Source organism: Fusarium oxysporum, chromosome 6, assembly GCF_000149955.1.
Source record: "Fusarium oxysporum f. sp. lycopersici 4287 chromosome 6, whole genome shotgun sequence".
In the NCBI taxonomy this organism is placed as follows: Eukaryota; Fungi; Ascomycota; class Sordariomycetes; order Hypocreales; family Nectriaceae; genus Fusarium; species Fusarium oxysporum.
Window position 1 is genome coordinate 2,936,759 of NC_030991.1, and position 24,798 is coordinate 2,961,556.

Consider the following 24,798-nt stretch of genomic DNA (forward strand, 5'->3'; position numbering starts at 1 on the left):
ATAGGTTAACCCTCCCTGCCTAGCCTATATGTTAAAAAGGTCTCCTCCTAATTATTAAATTTATCCTTAAATAACTTAAGAACTACTTAATAATTACTTATATTCTATAAATATAGCTTTAAATATAATATAAAAAATAAATAAAAACTTAATCTTAGAAATGTAAGTAATAAAATATTTATATATTTATATTTATAATTAACTTATATTTCTCCTATTATATTATCTTATAACCTAATCTGATTTATTATTAACCTATTAAGCTAGCCTTAGTCTACTAATATGTATAGTTTTTCCTTAAATACTAAAACCTTCTTTTCTTAATTTACCTTTCTCCCCCTTTTTGTTATGATTCGTGCCCGTAACAGCGCTATAAGGCTTCTATAAGGCAGCTGTAGCACACCTATGATTGCTTGCGTAGCGATTATGGCCCGATCTTTTGTCCTGTGGTTTAACGGCTTGTGCAATCGTTATAATATACTTAAGCTATAACTATACCTTTATTACTTTTGTATTTATAAGAAAAGTTTAATCTGTTTTAAGATTTATTAACTAATTTAAATAACTTAACGTGTTTGATAAGTGAGTGGGTCATCCAAGTGAGTGAGTCAATCTTATTTCCACCTTAAACCCGGGTTTAAAAAATTCTTTAAAAATTCAAACTAAGCCTAAATTGGCTGTAATTCTAGTAGCGTATATATAAGTCTTAAAATATATTATATAAACTTTTTAAGATTTTTAGAAAAATTCTATACAGCTATAAACCTTAAAACCTATTTATACTGTATTTTATACTGTATAATTAAGCTTTACTATATAAAATAAAATAGCTAAAAATCTTAAAAAAATATTTTATAATAAGGTTAATTATACTATTCTTAAAAATATTTTTTTTAAACTTTTATCTATTTTATTTAGAATAAAAAGATACTATAGGGTAGGTTTTTTAATACTATACAGTGCAGTGACTCACTTACTTGTCTGACCCACTCACTTATCAAACACGTTATTAATAGTTTTAAGAAAATATCACTCTGTTCCGTCCTAAGTGTCCAGCCGTTCCTGTGAGGGCTGAAAAATCAACCGCTTGTCTGATGGACTATGGGGTACCTCGTTACCCCGATCATCAAATGCAGGTGTTGTACCCTCTCAATGGATCATGGGCAAAAGCCGACTTCTTGGGCTACGTCATGTTGCTCCCATTGCCCCACACGACTCCGCGTCCTGTCTTTTGGACACAGGGTTCTCAAGCAGGGGACGAAAAGTAATAAGTACGAATTTACACATTCCATAGGAGTAACCATAAACAATACGTACTGGCAATGCTATGCTAGATCGCTAGGCTGAATTATTTTGAGGATTTCTCAACTTGTATGCCAGATATATTAGTGTTATTGGATGACTAAGTAATGGGTCGGTTGTCACCTTGTGTAGAGGAGAACGCGATACGCGACACGCATCGCGCAATGTGTCCCGCCTAAATTAGTCAACAGGCGTCTGTTTGCACAGTTAAGCTCAGCCACATTCAAACACAGTGCTTCTACAAACAGCGCACACACCTCTGGTACCGTTTGCTCTGGTCCCGCGCTCAAACATTAACGCGCTTGGACTTCGGTCTCATCTCCGAGGCAAATGATACGCATGGCTCTCCCCATGCTAGCCATAGCAATTGGACATAGCATGGGCCTACCACGACCGAGACGCGGGGGCCCATAGGGACACGCCTAGGCGCCTCTCCACTTCTGCACGCGTAGACGTTCGGATTATGTCGGCCCCCAATTTGGCACAACTCCACAACTGCATTTCTCAGGGGCTGCGGCTATTGCTGCCATTGCTAACCACAACCGTAGTTTTCAGGGGTTGCCGTTATGGCGCAGACGGCATTTCCTGATGATGTGCTTCCGCCGGAGGGCACGTACGACTCGCGAGAGGCTCTACTCACGGCTATCAATGAATGGGCAGCACCAAGAGGATACGCGTTCGTAACTGGGAGATCGTCGCGATCAACCAGCGGCAGGCAGATTATCACATGCGCATGTGATCGATGGTGTCGGCCACCAAGCGCCTCAAGGGACCGCCAGCGCAAGACTACTACGCGAGGAACCAACTGCCGGTTCTCTATCATCGCGAAGGAATCCCTAGATAAGACGACTTGGTCTTTAAGGCATCGTCCGGGTCCACAATTTTCTTCACACAACCATGAACCAAGTTGGCACAAATCGGCGCACCCAGTCCATCGGCAGCTCTCGGATGTGGACAGGTCAACAATCAGCCGCCTTACGAACGCTGGTGTAGCGCCAAAAGATATCAGGGACTTATATTCGCCAGAACTCGAATACCATTGCAACCTAGCAAGATATCTACAACCGTATCGCAGATAGCAAACGAGAGCTCTGTGAGGGTCAGAGCACTATACATGCTTTTGCTAACCAGCTAGACAAGGAAGGGTTCTGGAATCGGATGCAGCTTGACTCAGATAACCGAATCACGGCGGTGTTGTTCGCCCATCCGGAGTCATTGGCATACGTGAAGGCTTACCCAGATCTACTTTTCTTGGACTGCACATACAAAACGAACAAATACGGAATGCCGCTGCTTGATATGATTGGTGTTGATGCCTGTCAGCGATCCTTCTGTATCGCCTTCGCATTCCTTAATGGCGAGGCTGAGCAGGACTTCATATGGGCCTTGGACCGGCTCAGGTCCCTGTATGAACTCTGCAACACAAGGTTTCCATCTGTTATTCTGACTGACCGTGATAAGGCCTGTATGAACGCTGTAGAGAGCTGCTTTCCGTCTTCGATCTCTCTGCTATGCCTGTGGCATGCGAATAAGGCGGTCCTCCGCTATTGCCAGCCAACATTCGTACACCATAAGCAAGGGTCTGAGGCCTATCAGCAAGGTCTGAGCGATTGGAATGACTTTTTCAACCACTGGCATTCGATTATGAGGCCGTCAGATGAACAGGCATTTGACCAGCGCGTACAAGAGCTTGAAAAGCGCTATCTGCCTCAATATCTCGAAGAGGTTGGCTACATCAAGTCCAACTGGCTCGATCCGTACAAGAAAAAGCTTGTTAAGGCCTGGGTCGACCAGCACCCTCACTTTGGTAATGTGGTCACCTCACGGGTTGAGGGTATCCATGGGCTCCTTAAGAGCCACCTCAAGAAATCTACGCTAGATCTCTTCGAGGCGTGGAGAGCTATGAAACATGCGCTTCTTAATCAATTATCTGAGCTGCGCTCCAACCAAGTCAGGCAGCAAATGCGAATACCAATTGAGCTCTCTGGATCACTATATAGTGCCATACGTGGCTGGATATCTCACGAGGCTTTACGCAAAGTTGAAGAACAGCGGAAGCGGCTTATGAAAGAAGACCTGCCTAGTTGTACCGGTACATTCTCTCGATCCCACGGCCTCCCTTGCGCCCATATTCTCAAGGCTCTACAAGAGCAAGGCCAAACCCTTCGCTTGGAGCATTTTCACCCGCATTGGCATTTGAGTCGTCATGGTGTTCATCAGGTGCTATTGGAGCCTCGCCACCGATCTAATCGAATAGCTGCCAATTCTACCACAAGTAAATCGCAATCGAGCACTCAGAGAGAACCAAGTGCATTCGAGGCAGTTCAGGCAGCAGCGCAGCCAAAAGCACGACCTACATGCAGTAGATGCCACAAATTAGGACACAAGATGACGTCAAAGGCATGCCCTCAACGGTACGAGGGGATTTTGTATTTGTCATCATCGTCAGCACAGGTAGAAGCAATGCCAGTGGCACTCTCGCCAGCATTATCCGGGGAAGCACGACCAGCAGCAGCAGTATCTGCATCTGTATCATCTTTGCAGGAAGGGGAACCACTGGAAGACCCATCATCAGGATTATCCGGACATGCTGGGTCTGGCAGGGATGATACTAGCTGCATTGTCGTTAGTATAGAGACAGCAGCATCATCGGCAGTGTCATCAGCAAAACCATCGACACAGGGAGGGAAGTCGCCAGTAGCATCATCTTCAACAGCATCAGTGGCGCCGACACTAAGATATGATGACCCACAAGCCATCTATCGGAGATATGTTGCTGCTCGAGATGCTTGGTATAAGGCGCAGCCTCGTGGTAGCGTCAAAACTAACCAGCAGTATCGGAGGGCGTTAGGTCTACCTTTGCGGTATGACAAAGCAAGCTACCAGTGGTGTCTTGACTGGAAGCAGATGGGCAAACTCTGTACGACACCCACCGGATCTAGAGATTGGATGGAGTAAGGAAGAGATGATGGCGTACCTGGATTGGAGTAAAGCAGAAGATGATCGGGTGGAGGCTCAGGTAGCGGCAGAGATGGAAAGTAATCCATTTTCTAGCAGAAGAGGCATGCGCGACATCTGGGAGGCGGCTGAGAATGATGGATAAGAGCAGCAGGAATTGTATTCAGCTTGATAATTAGGAATCATTGCAGTTCTGAATCTCGGGATTCTGAAACCCGCCAGCCTCAAAACTCGAAATGCAGTTGTGGAGTTGTGCCAAATTGGGGGCTGACATAATCCGCACGCCTACGCGTGCAGAAGTGGAGAGGCGCCTAGGCGTGTCCCTATGGGCCCCCCTTGGGCAAGCCTCCCATTTCTTAGTCATCAATATGGAGAAAGGGGGGGAACTAAGTTGATCCGCCTCTAGCGCGATTTCCACGGCGGCAGGGCCTATCTCGTTTCAATGTTTTTTTTCTCCAGACATTTTATGAAGAATTGTTCTGACTGCTTATCACTACCCTCTTCCCGTACACTTGGACTAATCAATCAGACTCGATGGAAGGAATAGAGAGGCTGCAGAAGCTGTTGGAGGAAGAATAGCGCCGACGCGAAACCGCCGAAAATCGTGCCACCGAAGGATGACAAAAACGCGGGGCCACCAAAAGACGCGCAACCGCATCGCAACCACTATCACTCAATCCATACCTTGAGACCTGCCATACGCTTTGTCTAGCTATCGATGTTGTCACCGATCCGTCCCTCACGACCCAAGACGATACGACTAATCCGACCGGCCGCTTCTACCCTCATCGAATCGTCCCTTGGGATGCATTCCCAACAAAGCAAGAAAAAGATTGGGCCGACTTGGCCTTTAGTCCCTCGTTCGCCGCCTAGTCCTCTTTTCCGTCTCGACACCAGCTAGAATACGTGGGGTCTTTGCTTCATCCGATCAGTAGCGAGATTGACCTTAGAAACAGTGAACAGGACGTGGTAGAGAACGCAGTTCAGAAGCTTGTGGATGCTACATTTGCCGATCCAACCCTGAGAAGCCACCTTGGTCTCAAAGGAATACTGACGTTTGAGAGTCATACCAATCTTGGAACCGCCGACGAGTCTCTTTCTGAATCTATGGACTAAGTCTCCAATGGCTTGAGACCATCGGCCCGAACATCGAGGCGTCGGAAAGCGCGGGGGAAAGGCAATCGGGCAGATCAGTTCTGTATATCCCGAACGTCAGACGGCCAGAGGTTCCCAACAGTCGCAATCGAGTACAAAGCGCCCCATAAATTGAGTTGCGATCAGGTTGCTACAGGACTAGTCGGAGAAACCCAGCCCGACCGCGATGTGATCAATCAGGAGGGCGAGGGTTTCGAAGCTAGGTGACTCACCACCGTCGTGAAAACGCAGCTCTTCTCGTACATGGTTGGCAAAGGTACGCAGTATGGCTACGTCTGTACAGGGATGACGTACATCTTCTTGCACATACCAAGGGATCCCTCCTGCGTCTACTACTCTGTTTGCATACCGAGTCTAGATGTTGAAGACGATGACGAGAACCGACTTCATCGGACGGCTGTGGCGCAAGTTTACGCCTTTGTACTCCAAGCTATTTGATCGCCACTGCCGTCTCAGGCGTGGCACAACGCTGCAGATCAACTCGATACATGGGCTGTAGAGCACGACGACGTGCTCAGAAGCATCCCTGCGACGCTCCGCAAAGCAAAGCGCACCACACCATACAGAGCACAACGATGGAAAGGTTTCACACGCTCGCCGATCCGAACGCGTTCGCAATGCCTGCCTATCGAAGTTAAGAAGGTTCAATCCAGCGACGACGATAACGAAGATGACGAAAGCCCTTCTCCAACACCGAATCTAACCGGTCGATCATTAGTCGAATCGAGAGGCACGAGTTCGAGTGAAACACAAGTGCAAGGAAGAGTGTCCGATACACAAGGGAATGCGGACAAGCGACAAAATATACGAGACCGGCCATACTGCACCCATGCATGTCTGCGTGGAATTGCTTCCGGCGGCCCTCTAGATGAGAGGTGCCCTAACATCGCGGACCATGGCAAGGCACATATCGACCGACAGAGCTTTGTTGCCCTCTTGCGCGATCAACTGGCAACTGATCGTGGTGATGATGCTGATTGTACGCCGCTTGGCATCTCGGGATCGCGAGGGTCCCTCTTCAAGCTATGCCTGTCATTGCGTGGTTACACACTCGTGGCTAAAGGTGTAGAGGCAATGGATGCAAGACATCTACGGCACGAAAATAAGATGTACGATCATGTTTGGTCACTTCAGGGCACCTTCGTACCAGTCTGCCTGGGTATAGTTGACCTTATCAAGCCGTATTACTTCGACAGTGGCGTATATGTACATTTTTTGCTACTCAGTTATGGCGGTCGGCCTGTCTTGCGAGAGATGAAAGAGGTTAGGCCGAATGTTGTCGACCAGATCATTGTAGTGCTCAAGCGACTTCACCAGTACCGAATCTTGCACCACGATGCGGAGCCACGCAACGTCCTGTATGATCGATCAAGCGGGGGATGCATGTTGGTAGACTTGATGCTGGCGGAGATTCATGATCGACAACCTCTTGGATCCATCAATTGTAACAGACAAAGCCGGAAAAGGAAGTCGGTGACGGGCAAGCATGTACCAGATGCCTTTTCCGTCGAGGTGCAATCTCTGCGGGCGAGTTTGGCTTGAAGATGTGCTACTTCCTGGGAAGTCGCATCAAGGGCGACGACAGGAGGCGTATGGCTGCCCTTGCCCGTTGGCCAACACAAAGAAACTGAGCGTCTTAAGGCAAGACTCCCTCCATGTATTGTGTCTTGGCATGTTGGAAGGATCTCGCATATGCTTTCCCGTCACTTTGTTGCTCTTTCGGCTTTGTCTGTTACAATTAATGGATCCAAGAGGTTGATGTTTACTCACATTTACGGAAGACGGCTGTCTTGTTATGACAACTACACTGTTTAATTCAGAGTATTGCAATTGGTCTTGTCAGTACGGAAAGATTGCAAGTTAGTAAGCATAATGCTGTTTAATATCCCCGATGTCCCTCTTGCTAGATAACCGTAAATCTTCTGCAGCCCTTCCAGAAGGTCCTCTTTTATCCGCGTTGTTCATCAGATCTATACCTGGATAGTCTATCTATTTTACGTCGTTGCCAATTAGTCGACAAGTCATCTGGCATGGACACACCTGATATCGTGCATGATGTTGATGCAGTGCTGATGATCAGCTAGGGAAAAATTATGGGATCAATTCCGGCCCATGATCCGGGAGCCCATTTCTGCAGCAGGAGGAAACCGCAGCTCGATAGAAGAATTCGCAATCAAGAGGTCTTTCGTTAAGGTAGACATGAACACTGTGGAAAGTGAAAATTGAACTGCTTAAAGAGAGGGGACGGATTTACAGAGGAGCCTAGCGTAGCTTGGCCTGAGCCCCGGTGCGGAACCGCTGAGGGAGCCGAACGGGAACGGGATTTGGTCTAAGCCCCGGTAAGAAACCGGGTCAACGGGGCCAAATTAATCGCAGCATCCTCCCACGGCCTCGCGCCGGCCGGCCCACATCTCACCGACTGTGGGTCGTTCCGGACGGAGCACGTCAGCCGCGCGCAAAGCAGGCACACGAGGGTCTGCGAACTTGATGCAAGTTAGAGATTCATGTTTCTGCAGAAGCGCGGTCAGCCCATCTCTTTCAGCTCTGAATCGCCGAACTTAACAACTGGTCCTCCAGTGGGCTCAAGCTCTTGCCCGACGATATACTACTACGCAGGTACGCCTTGCCACATAATATCACTGGAAGCTTTCTAAGCTCAACTGTGTACCATCTCTGCCCTTAGATAACACCTCGGTCCTTATAGGTAAATCCTAACATATGTATTAAGTCTATTACTATACCATCTCCGACTCATGTTCTTCTCACACCTACCTCATAAACTCGTCTCTACGCCATCTCAATATGTCTGCATCAAACAAAATTCCGTCTAGGGAATTACCCGTGCGTCTGTATTCGGTTAGAGTAGAATAAAGATAGGAACAACGTTGACCCAATTACTTGGGTACGAATGACAGTTAGGGACCATGGCTTCGACAGGATAAAGGCTGGAGGTTTGGTCGTAGGTTTAAGCGAAACCAGTAGTCTAAAGACGAGGTAACTTCGTTCGTTCCCTGATGTTTGTCGAGCTGGATCGCTTTCTGGTCATCTTGGCGCCGTTCAGATTGAGAAATTGCACGACCTCTAGATTATCCTCACGTAAAGTAGCCTATAGAGCAGTGCCGTATTGGCTGCCCTGCGCGTTGACGTCTGCTCCCTCTGTCGTCAGATCTCTTGCGGCCCCTGGGAGTCCAGCTAAACAAGCATAATACAGTCTGGGTGCTCTAGGAGGTCCTGGTTTATGGTCCCACCGACGGTCGGCCTGATACAATCGACACCACCGTTGAAACGTTGTCTCGTCTTTTAAAAAATTAACTGTAACTCGAACGATTCCTTCAGAAGTCTCGACCGAAGCGGCGTATTCCGTCCAGTATTCTGCTGCATACCGTGCCATTGGAAAATCGGATCTGATTGTGCTGTGACTGCCCCTGATATCGGCAAGATAAGTCAGGCAGGTTTTGGTGATGACAATGCTTGCACTTTCGAGGTCGAACTGGGCTTGTTCAAGAAGATACTCTTTGACAGAGAAGTGAGCAAGATGAAGTTCGTCCACGGTCTCAGCGTCATTCGTGACTTCGGCGATTATCACCAAGCTGGGGCAGTATCGCAGGATGTCGGCTGCTTGAAATAGTCTGCGTTTAACGTTGAAACCTCGAGGCTCTTGATTTATCTCTGTGGTTATTACTTCGACGGCCTCTGGTAGTGTCAGAGGCCGCCTGGTGTGGACGAGAAACTGCAGGAGACGAATCGCGCTGCTCTTGTTTTGGACCATGCGGTAATATGTCTCATTCAGATCCCGGGGCAAAGACCTGAGAGCTATCTTGATGTCTTTCGGGCTCAGACATCTAGCGAAACTCTCTAGTTGACAAGCTGCCCATCTAAACCTGCGACGAATGTCAGAAGAATGTTTGACTTATATTCATGACCTGGGTCAAAACTTGCATCCCGTCGGCTCCATCTCCGATTTTGTCACGGATTCTGTCCAGAATATCTTGAGATAGGTTCCTATCCACGAAACCAGGCTTCTGTTCAAGCGTTGCCGTGACATAGGCGCGAATATCGGCGTTGACAACCTTCTTGTTACGTAAGACGCAATTACACTTATCAAAGAGAAGAGAGATCTTGCATCGTAAGTCTGCCTCTGGCCGGCCAGTCACGACAAGCTGGGTGTTACTGGATCTCAAGCCTCCGATCCAATGCAGAAGCTCTTCTCTCCCTATACACTCGTCTAAAGCGTCAATGATGATGAAAACCTTTCCAGCAGTTTGTATCATTGTGTCAACACAGGCTGATAAGGCATTCGTATCTGGTTGTCTCCGTCCATCATGTGAAGTGAAAAGACTATCAAGTCTTCTCGCGGCTTCGTTCCCGGTATGATAAAGCTGAACTGCCAGCGAGCGTAGGAGATTCTCCAGTTTCTGTTTCCTGGCATCGTTAAAGTCAAAGAAGAAGGCAAGCGTAGTGTGGGTGTCTATTTGCAGAAGATGATCCAGAATCGTCGTACTCAGAATGGTCTTGCCAGCCCCTGCCAGCCCGTAGAGCCACAGGTGCCAGCGTGTTCCAACTGTCCACTCCCGGAAGGCGGGACTGTTTAGAAGCCAGGTCCCGGTGCCGGGATGACGTCGTTCTCTTGCCAAGTTGGCATTGGTTGAATAATCTGGCGGGGACAGCCATCCCTCGACCTTGGCGAAACGATGGTCAGATGCCATGCTCATCACTGCATGTTTGGTTTCGTTCCTGTGGATTCGACTGTTTAGGGTCAGAAGAGGAAGCATGAGCTAGCATTATGATGCTAACTAGAACCGAGGACTTCGCTAATAGGCTTCTCGGCCTCGACCTTACTGGGAGGAATCTGGCGCAGGAGATCTTTGGCATACGCCGCTGCGGGGAATGTGCAAGAGTGCGTACTACAATGAACTTCGCTAAAAGATACGGGTTGTCCCTTTCTTTAAAGTAAGAGTAGAGAATCTCACATACAGGCTATTACCAACCTTACTTCGTATTCCTTAAATAACTAGGGTGAACATTCTCAGAACGTTCGACATACAGAACGAGGAATGGCTCGTTGTTAACGAGAATATTGTGTCTTTGAACGTCAGCAACTTAGTGGTGCGCGGTTATAAGCATGGCGAAGTGCAGCAATTTCTATGGTCATTCCCGAACCTACAAGAACTTGTTTTATGTCCCGAGTCTGGAGGACAGGCCAGTGGCCAAAAAATAGCCCTACAGTCTTTGAAATGGACTTTAGAGAATGACTTGATCGATTTTGTTTGTCAACACCAGCTGCAGCAACTGGCATTACGCAATGTAACGCTGTTCAGTGGCACTTGGAAGTCCTTCTTCAATCGTATCGCGCGTCTTTCTAATCAAACGCTTCAGTCAGCTGTCTGCATAAAGACGAGCGGCATTCGCATCAGTTTGAGTGAAGCTGCCAGATCACGCAAGTGCTGGCCTAACAGCGATGCCAGTGTTTTGAATCCACGAGTATTATTTGGCAAGTGTAACAAAGACCGAGTATATAGTTTGGACAAGCGCGACTTTTGGCTTGCAGAATGAAATCGAAATACCTAAGGCTAGATTATAATTTAAGACAGTTATCTAAGTTTGTATCCCTTGAGTTGTGTTGAACCTCCCGCCAGGTCACAGTAGGGGGGTTACAGCCAATTAAAATGCGTCAATTAAAAGATACCTGTCGCCCCCCCATTTCAGCCTGTGATAGAAGTACCGGCAATCTCTCGAGTTACAAATCGCTACATCACACTGCTCACGTTCCCAATCTATTAAGAGGTTCCACCCATGTACCTCCTAGAAGATGGTGGGCATGTGGGGCCTGGTACGGCCGGGAGGTTCAACACAACTTTTTTGTTTGTTTTGTTTGTTTGTATATTTTTCGTCTGGGTGGCTGTAACGAAGCCAGATCTCCTACTGGAGCAAAAGACGTGCTGAGCTAGCTAGGTACAGGGAAACCCCGCTTCCTTCACCATCCAGCATACCAATGGCACAAAAGGTGCTGTATTTCTCAAGCCCGTCACCCGTCAGCGGGTTCGGGGGCAATCTATTGTCGAACTTTTTCCACCGACCAGAATTCTCTCGCGCATCACTACATCTGCCGACGCAGTCCACAATCTCCAGTAACCAAGTTGTAGCTCGTAGTCGACTGTCGCGGCGGCAGGGAAAAACCTCGGGAAGGAATCAGAGGCCGACGGTGCGGCTTGCCTTCAAAGGAGAAAAACCCATCGCAATCGGCGTCGTTGATCGGGAGGATGTCGCTACCGATGCCATGGGCATCGTCCTCCGATATCTAAGGCGTTCTGGTTCTGAGGTGCCGCCATTAGATCCGACAAAGGTGTTGTCAGAGAAGGCGAACTCTCCAAAATTCCTTCTCTGAAAACTGCTGTTAGGGAGCCGATAGCATCCCCGCAGTTTTGTGTGGTCGCGTGGCCTGCAGAAAATCCCGCTCCTAACACGGCACTAACAGTGCGTGCCAAGAAAGAATTTTTACAGGGGAGAGTGGTTCAACACAACTCAAGGGATACTTACTCAAGTGTAGGGTAGTCATGAAGTATATGCTGAGTCAGAAAACGCTGTAGCTTTTTCTGACTAAGCTGTTATCTTAGTCACGTGCCTCCATTTCTGGTGACCTGCTGCTTAAGTAACTCATCGATGTTGTCTGAAGCCGGGTCCAGCTCGTTCTCCTCCCATAGAAACCCGCCAGTATCCGAAACGCTGCCATTAAAAACCTTCTCTAAAACTCGATCTTCAAAGGACTTTCCTGCTTCACATAGGTTCCTCATATACTCATCATCAAGTAGACTGCGGAATGCATTCGCCTCCTTGGTAAATTCTTCGCGATAGAGATTGGTCCAGTTTTGTTTTTTAATCCCGAAAGGATTTTTTGAGTCCAAGAGGATAAAGGGGAGCAACCCATCGTGTGATTTGCAGATAGAATTCCATTGTCTGCCCTCTTGAATATGGTCTTTCAGCCGATCTTTCGTCATACAGTGATCAGCTGCAAGTTTGTCAAGAAAGCCTGGTTTAAGCTGCTTTTGTATAGGCCCCTTTACCGTGTCAGCTTCACGAGCTAGTTTTCTTTGAGTGAGCCGAAGTCCGAACTTCGATAACTTTGTTCTGCCTTCAAAGAATTTCACTGATTGCACTGACTGGTTTAGCTTGTCTTTAGTCTTGTCGATATGGACGGTGGCCTCTTCATTCTTCCAATCCTTTACCAGAGTAATGAACTGTTGTATGGCCATTGTGCTACGCACGGCAGCAACTTGCTTGTATACATTCAACTCTGCAGTCGAGGGATGTTGGTGGTCGATTTGTATTCGACGATAAGGTATCTCTGATAGGCCTTGCTCGATCTCGACTAACTCTCGCTGGGGTGTGGTGTTGGTGCGTGTCAATCTTTTAGGCGCGACTTGGGAGAGTTGCTGATGTGCTTTCCGTTTGTTGGCTTGCGCCAATTCCTGTGGGGAGGCAGTGGTTTGGCCGTACTTTTTCCCAATAGCATACATGCCATCCTCGGTACACGCAGTGACCTTGCTAAAGTCAATTTTCTCCCCAGGGGGTACGTAGTTAATGGAATGAGCGGCGCAATGTCCAAAATTGATGATCGCATGTTGCTGTCCCGGTAAGGTGTAGAAGGCTTCCCCACGTCCGACGGCTGCAACGATATAATCTATGCCCTCCTTCTTGAGCCTGGAGGGAGCTAGAAGAAGAGATTGGTGCGAAACAAACTGGTCGCATTTGCAACACCTCCAGTTTGCTTCGACAAATGCATTATAACTTGGCTATGTGATGTTTTTCAATCGCTAGCCACAGTTTATACCCGGGTCCGAAGTAAACCTCGTTATAGGATCGAAAGTTTTTGATGTCTTCCCCATGTGTGCGGTTCCCGGAACCGGGACCACCAATGTGGTGATATGCGACATGCAGGTCCTTGAGGTCAGGGTTTCCCGTGATCTCAGGTCCAGGATCCAAACGCTCACCAGGAAGAATGTCGAGATTACCGATATAATACGGAATATCTTCTTGGGGAGGATCTAAGGCGTACTTTTCAAATATTGACTCGATTTCGGTAAGTGTTGGCCGCTTACATTCAGCAGTGAAACCCTCCCAGTTGATCGGAGGTCGGCTACTCGAGACGTAGATCCTTGCGTACCCCTCACCTTTCGGACCTGCCTCATACCGAGTGCTCGTAGTCTGCCACTTTTCATCAGTCGTCTTGACCCTCTCTTGCATGTGGGCCAGGTCAACATTCCTGAGTGGAACAGAGGAGTGCTGTGAGTCACCCTCACCTTCCATCTCGGCAAGCCTGGGGACGAGCATTTCCATATCAGCGGGCGTGAGAGTGACCGTTGTCGCAGGAGGATCTGAGCGTGATCTATTGGATGGCGTGAACTGTATCATTGGTGGTGTGTTCGTTCTGGTATTCCGGTCGGCTCCTTCGCTAGCGGTATCGCTTCCTTCACTGGCTGGGCTGGGGGAGGGAGACTGTGTTTGTTGGTCGTTGGCGTGTTGGTCATCTCCATTCCCTGGTGAATGACCCTGCATTAGCGAGTTCGCTGCAACAGCGCAGAGAATGTCCATGGCTGATTCGAGCACTTGAACTAAACCGTCATCTGCATGAGGCTTTCTAGAATAGGTGCTTATGTCGCTGTCTACCGTTGGTGGAGGGTTGGCCCTATTGTCGGCCGCACAGGCCAGTGGCGACTGGCCAGCCCTGGCGACTGCCGTAGGACTTTGAGTGGGACTCCTTGGCGCCTGGTCGTCGACTGAAGGACTCTGAGAGCTAGCTGTGTCATTGGTCGCGGGATGCTGTGGCGAGCAAGAGTCAGTGATCATGTTGAGGCCTCCGTCATCGACGTCCAACATGGCTTCATCCTCGTCACATGCCCTACCAGAGTTTGCCGGCCATGTGATGTGAGTCGCAACAGAACCGGCTGGTGACGTGTCTGCGGCCGTGGAGGCCTCTGATGATTCAGTCACAGCCGAGTGGCTCCTTGCGAATGATCCACGCTCGGGGTTTGTATTTAGGCCGGCTCTTGCACTTTGCTTGGCTGGGCTCGGGGTCGTTGGTACGTAGACTGCGCCATGGACATTGATGTCGTTGCCTCCGTCCTTGGGTGAGTCAGGCGGACTATTTGTTGCTTAACGTCTTTGCGGTTGGGGAAAGAGGTGTTGACGCCCGCGAAGGGGACGATGGGGTCTTTGGTGTCTGTGCAGGCCGTGACCATGAGATCTCGCTTGCCTGAGATTCTGACGCGACCTCTTGCTCAGAGATTCCGAGTTGTATATCGATATGCCGCTCGCATGGCGTCTCGGATCGGCTGTCCATCTGTAGGGAATTCGTCACTTTGTCCATGACTTGTTCATTGCTGGGAACCATAGGATTCTGGGCATGAACCTGGGCCTTCTTCTGTCTGCGATAGTATTACCTGCGCCAGGCCACTCAAATTATCCAATTCATCCAAGAATGTCACCAGTAGCTCAGCAACCGGAGTCTTGGGTTGCACTGCAACTTGCCTGATCGACTGGGAAAGCGTCTGTCGCTTTGTTTGAGGGGATTTATCGGGAACCTTGTGATGTAGTGCACTGAGACTCGAAGACAATTCCAGCACACCTGTGCATATTGAGACAATTGTCGAGACGAGAGGATTGTGTGTGGACATAGTGTTGCTGAGAAAGTTGGTGCGAGGCGGATGCGACTGGAGCCTCACGCTACTTATGTACCCGTTGCTTGCGGCTGGGAGATCCAAGCGCGCGGGGATGCTCGAACCAACTTGTATACGGTGCTGCATTATCACCTGACTGATAAGATCTTCCCGCGTCATGCAATACGCCACAACATTGTGGCGGTGCTGCGCTAGGCCACTTTTAAGACTCTGATGCATCTCGCGACGCTGATATTCGCTAAAACACGGAATACCCCAAGCGCACTTTAGAGGTCGCTGCATTGGTTAAACTCTGCTGATTGGAATGAATGTTGACTTTGATCCAGCGGCAGTGATAACAACTAACCCTCGAACTTAGGTATACATTTCGATAAGTAGATAAAAATGACCAACGGGAAGAAGAAAAATTTGTGTGAGAACGAACACGACCCCGGCATTCCACTCTATAACCTGTCCTAGCCATTTCAACACCAGCGCCTCTACAATTTATTGATACTCCTCTTCAAAAAGGCTTTAAATGATGATCTCGCTTTCGGTAGGGTTGTCGAGCTTTTGCATGTCGTTGACATTGGCTTGAGAGTACTTCTCCATGTCAATAAGAGAGTTAGAGTATTGGCAACCATAGGCAATAGTATAAAGGAGATCTAATCAATGAATGGATTCATCGCTAAAAGAGGAGAAAGGATTAGAGCAGGTGGTTATCTGTTGAATTGCAGCAAAATATTTGGCGTCCCAGGCCCCTCCATCACGTATCTTGGTACAAGTGTAATTCCATGCTTCTTGGGTTCCTCTTGCCTCTAGCAAACCATTGCATCTTCTATTGCTATTATCCATTTCTCGAAACTCAGAACCTGCATTTTACAAACATGTAATCGTCTGTTGCAACCCATGGTATGGTATTGAAGGATTGTCGCTCGGATCGGATACTGTCGAGCTCTTCTATAGATAGCTTGAAGATGTAACTGCTATCTGGAACTCTTTTATCGTGCTTAGCCAAGAGTAAATGTAGTTGCTTATACCATTCCCCTTCGATTGGGCCTTGACTCTAGCCTATGAATCACCTTGTAAACTACTTTCAACCTCTTCTCAATTTTCTCCCATGGCCGTTGTTGATGAGAATCTCGGTTTCTGCCTTTTTTACCATTCGATCGCCTTATCGGCTGGGAGGTGATTTGAGCGTAGACATCAGCTCTTAGGTGAGAAATCTCGGCCTCTATCGTTTTGAGAAGTGAGTGGAGGTGATTATTATCTGCGGCCATGTCGATATGAGAAGTGTTGCAAAGGAGATGCGGTGTGTCATAAATTCAGGCGCACAGTGCATGCTTTGTACTCATCTCCAGCGTCTCCACACGCCACGTGCCGTGCCACACAGTAGCGAGACGAACTACGTACTTTACGTACCCGCTGAGACTGCAACAACTTCATCCAGTAACTAGATAGTTTTTCATCTCGGTCCTTGCTTTGACCTTTCTTGATGTCAGCACGTGGTGAAAGTACCCCTCCACGCTCGTCATCGGAGACGAGCTCATATTCTTGCTCGCTTTCATCAACATCCTGTTCGGCTCCCTAGTCATCGGCCAGCTGGCCTTGATCAACTTCCACACACTCTTCCTCTTCATCCCTCTTATCCTCGTTTCCTCTGTGATTTTGATCGAGGGTGCGAGCTAGATTATTAGCAGTATGGGTAAAGCAGAGAAAACTACCTAGACTAGAGTTGTCTCTTGAGGTATGGTAAATAAATACTCAGGAATCCCATACATGCTCTTCACCGCTACCAAACATCTTGTTAAGCCACTCTTGCAGACCCATGCTCTATCTGCAGCTGTATCACAATAATTTCAGGGGGAGAAACATGGCGGCTGTAAGCCCTCTTGGCTCTCTGGCTACAGCACTTTTATGCAGAAAGAAGTACATGTTGACATACTAACCAGTTCGCCACTTTGTCCAGTTGGGATGTCTTTCTATACAATGCCCTACTGCAGCCCTCTCTTTTCCAGACCTCCAGTAAGCTCCAATGATGACGACAAGCTCTTTCTCTAAAAATACGTTTAAATACCATCTAGTTGCCTCTTTTACTTCCCCATATGACTGATCTACTTTATAGAAGCACTCTTTCGAGTCAATATCATAATTTAACTTATCCGATGCATATCCATGGACTTCAAAGCCTTCAACCAGTTGCGCAGAGTGACAACTGCCCGCCATGGCCACAGAAATACTCGGACATCTAACTAAAATAAAAAAGTTAGAAATTGCTGCTTCAAACCAGGGCTGATCTTACTCAAGGCCTCTAGGACGGGCCCGACGATGATCGTGGATTTATTTCCCATTTTGTTGTGTAAAAGTTAGATATGCTTGGGTAGATGACGGCGACCCCCATGACTTATATAGACCTAACCAAGTACTTCAACATGGATGGGACTCTGCGTGTAAGGATGGTAGGGCCCTGCCACCGTACTGTAGCCCACTAACTGTTTGACCGACAGCCCGCACTAATGCACTGTTACTTAGGGGTTTCAGTTGCCAGGGATCAGAAAGTCACTCAGTGGCTGGCTGAGTCGCCATTGACAGGGTTGGATGTATCCCTCCTGTCACAAATATCAATCATGCCCCTTAATTATTTTCTCCAACTCATCCTCTTCGCTCACGCGCCACTCTGGAATCGAATTTGAACCAATGGCTTGTGAACAGGAAGGAGAGAACTTGGCACCTGAGATACGCCAGCTATCTGAGATCATGAATATACACTAAACTCCTGACAAGGAGTTTCGTTTTGATCAAATATGCAAGAAGCTCCTCGATCAGATCACCACGCTCAAGGACGAAGATGAAAAGCTCAAGCAATGCAACCACAGGTTGCGACAGATGCAGAAATACTCTGCTGAGGAAACTACACCCGCAAATACCGCCTTGACCCATCTTCATGGGGTTACCGGTGCACTGACGACGCGGCTAATGGAACAGCCTGATTCCAAGCTCGCCGAGTTGCCGACATTCATACCCTCATCGACAGAAACTCGCGAACAGCGCCTCGGTAACTTCACGGACATCGGGAACTCAGGAAGTAGGAAGGGGACGGAGACTTGGGTGTCTTTAGAAAACGCGATTACGGAAAACTAAGCAACATGAGAACATTTTCACGCTGGATTCATCGCCATCTCATGGGGTCGAGTTTTCCATTGGTCGCGTTCTTAACGTTGAGTGATGTATTGCAACTCTGATTGGTACTTTCATCAATTTCCATGCGCTCTTCACCACTCTCACGCCGTCCAGTATATATTCGGAACAAAATTGACATAAATTACTGGCTGAAGTACCTAGCATCCGATCAAACCACCACGTACGGCTCATATTTCTCGTCCTCTGGGCCTAAAAGTCTAACTTTGTCAGTCTCTGGTACCATGAATCGATTGGAGCGGTTTTGCCACAGCTGAATGTTTGTATTCTCGATGGAAGGGGCAGTGGCATCCTCCTCTTCCCCCTCTGATTCGGAAGCCACTGACTCTGGCCAGAGCTGGAACTCGCTCCATTCCTTGATCGATTCGAATAACATCCGGCAATAGTAGGCAATGCTCTTCTCATGAGTCTGGTTCTGCTGTACCAAATGCTCATAGGCCTGGTCTCTATATGACAGTAACCTTTTGTACTTTTGAGCATCTCCAGTAACGTCAGAGTCTGATTGTCTCAGATGCTCATGGTTCTTGTTGTCGGATGTAATAATTGTAGACTATGCGCATTAATTTAGCCAGGTAGAACCTTGGGGTATTGACCGTACATTTTTCTTTCCTTTGATATCGACCGCCGGCTCTCCCTCCTCAAATGATATAGGAGCCTCTTGGCCAATCCAAATAATCGACATCTTAGCAGTGGCATCTGTTGCTGACACTACATCTCACTGAAGAAGTCATGATGTTGATCATTTGACCGCTCAATCTGCTCTAATTGGGCACTGAGCTCAGCATTGGTCATCTGGAAGCTGCCAGCCATAGATGGCAAGAGCCGGTCTAAGGCTTCCTTTTTCCGGCGCTGGTGGCGATTGAGTTCGTCGAGCCAATGAGCTAACTTGAAACTTATTTTGAAGTAGGAGGAGAATATCGTAGTAATGGCCATGCTTTGCCAGGCAAATCCCGTTACCTATCGTAGAACGGACCCATTCATGCTCTGGTAATTATTTTCTGCGAACATCGACTGAAGTGTCCAAGTGTAACCCTTTGAGATGTTTGTACGTCTGGGCATGGACAGCTTTTCGCAAAATATCAAAAGCAGGAAGATATTGGGCGGTGCCGTAGGCTCTCTGCTGCTGAGGGGCCTAGTCCGAATCTTTCGAATAGAGGTTTGAAATAGCGGTCAATGAGCTGAGGCAGCTCATATTCTGCTGCTTCGTCATACGGCTGATTGGGGTCTGCATCATTCGGTGAAGACGTATGGTCAATGGTGGCAAGGAGCATAAGTGGCTTTGAGAGCCAGGCTTCGCCCTGAATCTTCCCCTTCCTGGTCTGATTCGGAAGTTATTGTCTGCCGATTGGGCCCGACAGAAATGCTCGAGTGCAGCGTCTGTATCCTTTCTGCCCAGTCTTTCAATCTTGGTAAGACGGTCTGCAACACGTCTTCATCCTTTCTACCAACTTGCCTCCCGGACCACGTATTCCTTTGGATCGGTTTATTTTCGAAGTATGATTGGAGCTGCTTCAGTGCCTCGAGCACCACGTCATCATTTGTGGTGAGCATGGTAGGGGGAAAGCGTCAACGTAGAGATGTGATGTTGTGGATGGCAGAACCCAGTGGATGTGACGAGGGGTGCCGTACTACTTATGTACCCATTGCTTAGCGCCATGAGCTCCGAGTGCCTGGGGAGACTTGGGTCCACTTCAAATTCAATGTGGGTCTCCAGGTGCTGATACATCACTAGCTGCGCCCCGTCTTTGTGGCTAGTGATGTCCAGGTACAATAAGCAGGAGCACCATCATCATATTTCTAACAATAAAATTGCCTTTAACCGCGAGGGTGTACACAAACGATACAGTAATGATCCTCTACCACAAATTTGGACGCTTTTCCCGACCATGCGCCTATTTGAGCGTATTCATCGTCTTGCAAATACGCACTCGGGGATACATGCTTGCTCTGCACCATCATCCCCCGCTCTCCTATGGACGCATATTTCTGGCTCACATCCCGTGGCCCTAGTGCATTCATTGACCAATTCCTTATCATTTCGTGTCGTGTTTGGATCTCTTCACTCGATGTGTTGACCATTTTTCAGTTTTGAGAATGAATGACAAACTGTGAGTGGTTCAGGCAATTGAAGGCGAACATCAGATAGCAATCACTCCTTCTACTCAGCTCCTCACAGGATACCGGTATGCACCAGAGCTTGTTGTTTTTTGGAAGCCAGAGAAACATCTCGTCTTCGTGCAAGATCGACGCATATGAGATATCACAATCGTCTTCCAGAGTAATATTCCGCTCTTCTGTTTCATTGGTTAGCACTTGCTAGGATATTAAGTAAGTATAATCTTACTTAGCTCCTGAAAGACTTCATTCGAGGCCACAGTGTATTCTTGAAGGTGTGACCAGCTTTTGGGAGAGGGTAAAGCAGGCAAAGAGGGAGGGGGCAAAGTGGGCAAAGAGGCTGCCATTGTCGGGACAAAGCAAGTATGGAAGAATGAGAAGTGTCTGTCCGTTTTTGAAGCGGCCTGTTGGGACTTTAAATACATCTACATACTGGGAGGGGCTAAATAAGACTCTAGGGGGTGTAGTTCCCCAGATACATGCAGGGCGGCAGGAGGCTGCCCATAATGGTCGCTGATCTTGGTGGGAAAGCCTCCTAGGTCTGCATTCCCATCGTAATCAGTGCTGTCAAAGTCTACCCACATCTCATAATCTTTCCCCTTATTATACCCCACGATTTTATCACGATTGGTCTTGATCAAGGCTGTAACGCACCTAGCTTCATTTGTGCAGCTAGTCGCGCTTTGGTACATAAAAAGACGAGGCTGAAGTGACAGAAACATACCCGCAAAAGCTAAGGTACAACCAGTCACCATCTCTATATCGTACTGAGTTTCCGGAATGTACCAAATTATTTCGTTTGGAGGAATCCACTCGTACTCCTTTCGAAGGTGGCATACCTCTATAGGCACAGAGAGGCAGGCTTCCCTCAGGACAGCCCCTTGTCTTTCTACACAGCAGGTAAGTACCAGTCGATCTGCTAAGAGAACAAAATCTTACCTAACTCTTTGAAGACAGTATCAATAACCACATGATATGGTTGTCCATTTGGCCAATCATTAGGAGGAGGTAGAGCGGGAGCTAAGGCCATCTCGAATACAAAACAGTATTCAAATGGGACCATTTTGAGCGGCTCTCTATTTGTGAAATAGGGGCAAGTCTCTCCTGAGTTAGTGTTGATAGTTAGACGAGAGTTTGGATTGATGCTTGCACTTGAAGTCGATGAGTTATTCGAGGGAGTAGACTCGCTTGGACGGGGACTTGAGGAATGTTTTGTTACGCTATACGGGTTCTTGGACTTTTCCTCTCTGCAATTTGTTTAGCTTACACGATATTTTGTAGGTAGTGGTTCTCATACTCATGCCCAATCCAAACTTCGCCAACAGGATAATATTGGCAATTTGTATCCTCAGTAACTTTGACTTCCATTTTGACCCAATGTCCAAATGACTTGTCCTTGAAAAGTGGTTCAAATACCAGGTCAATGACGCCATCTCGCTCTTCGCAGGAGGCAGGCGAATTATCGAGTAGAAAGCCTGTTATATCAATCTTGTTGTCGCTCTGGTGGTCGCTTTTGGCTACCCCCTTCGGCATCAATACCGTCGACAGATGTTATTGTAAGCTCGGCAAAGAATTTTACACCTCGCTTCGTTCTATGAGAAACCTTGATAGCGGGGTCAAGATGCCGAATGAAATCAAGGTCCCGCCAAAGGACTGTAGAGTATTGGTGCTCCATTCTCGACGAGGCAAATTAAGGCAACCAAAGCAATCGTGGGAAGGAAACAGCGGATTCGATGAGTGAAGTACATGGGAAGACCACTTTGGCAAGCCATTTCGCGCCAGCTTTCTCGTTCCATAATGCATGGGTTATGACATAACTTTGAGACCATTTGAATCAATGCTTTCACCCGAGTGAGCAAAATCCTTGGGGCTTTCTCGTGGTTCCAACGATAATAACAAGGGCACGCCCCCTCCACCACCCTCTGTTTCGTGTGGGCCGACAGAAAGGGCTAGCCGGGCTCCAAAGGCAGCCTACAGGGATACTACCCGCCCTAGGGTCAGAGCAAGGATGTACATCGACGGTGCGCAGGGCCGGAGGGGCGTGTAATTGCACGCTTCGATTTAGTCCTGTTCTCTCAACTACAAGCCTCGTCCTCTCCAACGACAGCATGGTTGTGTGTTACAGCTACTCCAGATAAAATCTATCTTTCTCATTGGCTGACGGGTCAATAGAGTATCTGTCACAAGTATAGGCCATCGCCGCCCTTATTCTTCTTTCTTGACCTCCGTCTTCTCTCTCTCACAAAGCTCACCAGCCCCTGATTCTATATTCACTTCGCCCTATTTTCTTACCAATCTTTCCCCCCCGAGATGACGAAGCCAGCTCAAGTCCCTGCCATCCCCGAGTCTTCGGGCGATTTGGATCCCAAAGATATGAAAGTTGTGGTACTCACCATCAACTTTCTGTCACTCAAACTCTGCATATCACCCAGCAGTATTTCGCCCACTTGTCGAGGAGCTGGGGCTTGGTCCTCTCAATTGTGCCGCTAATGCTCGGGATGACATCTGCTTGCAGCTGGGAGCTCATCTTGAGAAGAAAGGCGCGTCAGAAGAACATCTTCGGCGTGATTTTCGCCTACTCTTACAAGAAAGGGAGACTCCTCGAGGCACCAAATTCGAACCCTTGGACGAGACGGATCCAGATCAGGACTCTGATAGTGAGACTGTTCTTCGAGAACTGAATCATTTGCTCAAACTCGGCATTGTTGACTACAGCAAAGATGTAAACAAAAAGCTTCTCGCTGCTTGTAGCATCGGCTTGTCGCAACTCGGTCGAATAATCAAACACCGCCCAAGAACTTCACTTGTCAACTATTGTTGGCGAGTTCAGAAGCGCCTTGAAAGTTTCCCAAACAGCCGATTCTCAACCAGTCGACCCGTCCGCCCTCCATCTGCCCAACCACCTCAAGAAGCAGCGATGAACAAGGTCTTAAGACGTCTGGAGCAACTCGAAGAAGACTTCGAGGAACTGAGAAAGGAGCAGAGGGATCAGGACGTCAAAAACAACCTTAACCTGAACTTCCGGGTTGATAATGCTAGCGATGGTCAATTCAACAAGGCTACCAACTATCTCTCGGACATTGCTCAGAAGATCGATGATATTTCTCAGAAGCTCGATGACATTTCGTATTACCCCCTGACCAGCAACAAGGGGCCAGTCGGGCCTCCTTGCACCCCAGCGGACGGAACAGATGATGGCCAGTATATCAATATCGCAGAGGGCTGCGATGCTCCAGAGCTTGCCGCTACAGAACAGCAAGCCACGTTCGATTGATCAGGTTGCCATCAGAAACATTCCTCGTTTCCAAAGCAAATATATTAAGTACATCTTTGACTGGAAACGATTGGTTATGACCGTTGTATTTGCAAGGGTCGGCTTTAATTGATCATTCTTTCCCCATATTAATAAAGGACAATAATATCTACAAATCAACTGAGCGTAGTGTAATAACTGACGGCCCATTCTCCAATTCCTCCTTTTCGCGTAGAACACAATACCGACATCTACCGTCCTGCTCTGGCGCAGAGTTCCCACACTCAAAACACCTCACTCGCACCCTGATAGGCTTCCTAAGACCTTTTGCTTCCCACTGCTTGCTTTTTTTGTCTCTCGTAATTTTTAACTTGCGTAATAAATCCTCCAAGTTCTCGACTTCATTCAAGGATTCGTCTGTTTTGGCGTCGATTGGAGTTGTATTGACTGGATGCTTGGTGGATGTCCCTTCGACTCCCCTGGAAACAAAGTCTTGGCCCTCATCTTCAAGCTTGGGGATCTTCAGTATCTCGGATTTCAGATCCGTATTTGAACGTCTCTTCCGTGTAGAGTTCGTGTTTGGGTTCAGGTAGTTCATTTTAAAAGTTGCAAAGACAATTCAAGTATTTACGTAGGAAGTGTGATATTTAACTACTGTCTGCTAGCCTTTATATCCATACCGCGGTTGAAGTTTCGTGGATGACTGTTCCGAGTATTGCATCGAAAGGATCGGCAAGACCCAATGTGCAGGTACTGGGCCACCAGGGTTCACCGACAGGATCAGTACCCATAACGACTACCCTTTTAGACATCATCCATCCATACTTTTCGGCTGGACTCGCATCAGGAAGGATAACAACACCATTGACCGCCTTGTCATTAAGAGGCGGGTTGCACACCATGCGAAAGTGACCACGTGCATGGTAATAGCTAACAGAGGGGTCCTTGTAACCCCTAACCTTTAAAAAATGTTTAATTGATTTTTCTGTCCCAATGACAGCGATGCAAGGACAGTAACCAGGTTGCGAGCTTGCAGTGCTGTGTGATGATTTTAGAGGAAATTCGTCTGACTCGTGGCTTTGCGAGCGTCTTGGGTGTTTGTTGAGGCAGAGGCTGATAATTATGATAATAAGAACAATGAAAATAAGGGGAATAACAATGCAA

At 47.8% G+C, this 24,798-nt stretch overlaps 10 protein-coding genes across 10 annotated transcripts; 3 read left to right on the top strand and 7 right to left on the bottom strand.

The window, feature by feature from the left end:
- Nucleotides 1-5,658: 5,658 nt before the first annotated feature.
- FOXG_17042 (uncharacterized protein) lies at nt 5,659-6,957 on the top strand (the record flags this gene model as incomplete). The annotated part of the gene is made up of 2 exons (XM_018397068.1): nt 5,659-5,671; nt 5,891-6,957. The coding sequence occupies 2 exons, from the start codon at nt 5,659-5,661 to the stop codon at nt 6,955-6,957; spliced, it is 1,080 nt and encodes a 359-aa protein (XP_018257895.1).
- A 1,564-nt stretch (nt 6,958-8,521) lies between these two features.
- On the bottom strand, nt 8,522-10,121 carry FOXG_17043 (uncharacterized protein; the record flags this gene model as incomplete). The annotated part of the gene is made up of 2 exons (XM_018397069.1): nt 8,522-9,270; nt 9,326-10,121. The coding sequence occupies 2 exons, from the start codon at nt 10,119-10,121 to the stop codon at nt 8,522-8,524; spliced, it is 1,545 nt and encodes a 514-aa protein (XP_018257896.1).
- Nucleotides 10,122-12,029: 1,908 nt separating this feature from the next.
- Nucleotides 12,030-15,086, bottom strand: FOXG_17044 (uncharacterized protein; the record flags this gene model as incomplete). The annotated part of the gene is made up of 4 exons (XM_018397070.1): nt 12,030-13,205; nt 13,261-14,554; nt 14,601-14,833; nt 14,898-15,086. 4 exons carry the CDS (start codon nt 15,084-15,086, stop codon nt 12,030-12,032), a joined length of 2,892 nt encoding a protein of 963 aa, XP_018257897.1.
- A 2,414-nt stretch (nt 15,087-17,500) lies between these two features.
- Nucleotides 17,501-18,209, top strand: FOXG_17045 (uncharacterized protein; the record flags this gene model as incomplete). The annotated part of the gene is made up of 2 exons (XM_018397071.1): nt 17,501-17,518; nt 17,853-18,209. The coding sequence occupies 2 exons, from the start codon at nt 17,501-17,503 to the stop codon at nt 18,207-18,209; spliced, it is 375 nt and encodes a 124-aa protein (XP_018257898.1).
- A 208-nt stretch (nt 18,210-18,417) lies between these two features.
- On the bottom strand, nt 18,418-18,948 carry FOXG_22653 (uncharacterized protein; the record flags this gene model as incomplete). The annotated part of the gene is made up of 2 exons (XM_018403060.1): nt 18,418-18,816; nt 18,865-18,948. 2 exons carry the CDS (start codon nt 18,946-18,948, stop codon nt 18,418-18,420), a joined length of 483 nt encoding a protein of 160 aa, XP_018257899.1.
- Nucleotides 18,949-18,974: 26 nt separating this feature from the next.
- On the bottom strand, nt 18,975-19,076 carry FOXG_22654 (uncharacterized protein; the record flags this gene model as incomplete). The annotated part of the gene is made up of 1 exon (XM_018403061.1): nt 18,975-19,076. The coding sequence occupies one exon, from the start codon at nt 19,074-19,076 to the stop codon at nt 18,975-18,977; it is 102 nt and encodes a 33-aa protein (XP_018257900.1).
- A 441-nt stretch (nt 19,077-19,517) lies between these two features.
- FOXG_17046 (uncharacterized protein) lies at nt 19,518-19,817 on the bottom strand (the record flags this gene model as incomplete). Its single annotated transcript, XM_018397072.1, has 1 exon — nt 19,518-19,817. One exon carries the CDS (start codon nt 19,815-19,817, stop codon nt 19,518-19,520), a length of 300 nt encoding a protein of 99 aa, XP_018257901.1.
- A 531-nt stretch (nt 19,818-20,348) lies between these two features.
- Nucleotides 20,349-20,728, bottom strand: FOXG_17047 (uncharacterized protein; the record flags this gene model as incomplete). The annotated part of the gene is made up of 2 exons (XM_018397073.1): nt 20,349-20,560; nt 20,611-20,728. The coding sequence occupies 2 exons, from the start codon at nt 20,726-20,728 to the stop codon at nt 20,349-20,351; spliced, it is 330 nt and encodes a 109-aa protein (XP_018257902.1).
- Nucleotides 20,729-20,806: 78 nt separating this feature from the next.
- FOXG_22655 (uncharacterized protein) lies at nt 20,807-22,056 on the bottom strand (the record flags this gene model as incomplete). Its single annotated transcript, XM_018403062.1, has 4 exons — nt 20,807-21,270; nt 21,321-21,628; nt 21,679-21,856; nt 21,903-22,056. The coding sequence occupies 4 exons, from the start codon at nt 22,054-22,056 to the stop codon at nt 20,807-20,809; spliced, it is 1,104 nt and encodes a 367-aa protein (XP_018257903.1).
- Nucleotides 22,057-22,691: 635 nt separating this feature from the next.
- Nucleotides 22,692-23,655, top strand: FOXG_17048 (uncharacterized protein; the record flags this gene model as incomplete). Its single annotated transcript, XM_018397074.1, has 2 exons — nt 22,692-22,766; nt 22,897-23,655. The coding sequence occupies 2 exons, from the start codon at nt 22,692-22,694 to the stop codon at nt 23,653-23,655; spliced, it is 834 nt and encodes a 277-aa protein (XP_018257904.1).
- Nucleotides 23,656-24,798: the final 1,143 nt, after the last annotated feature.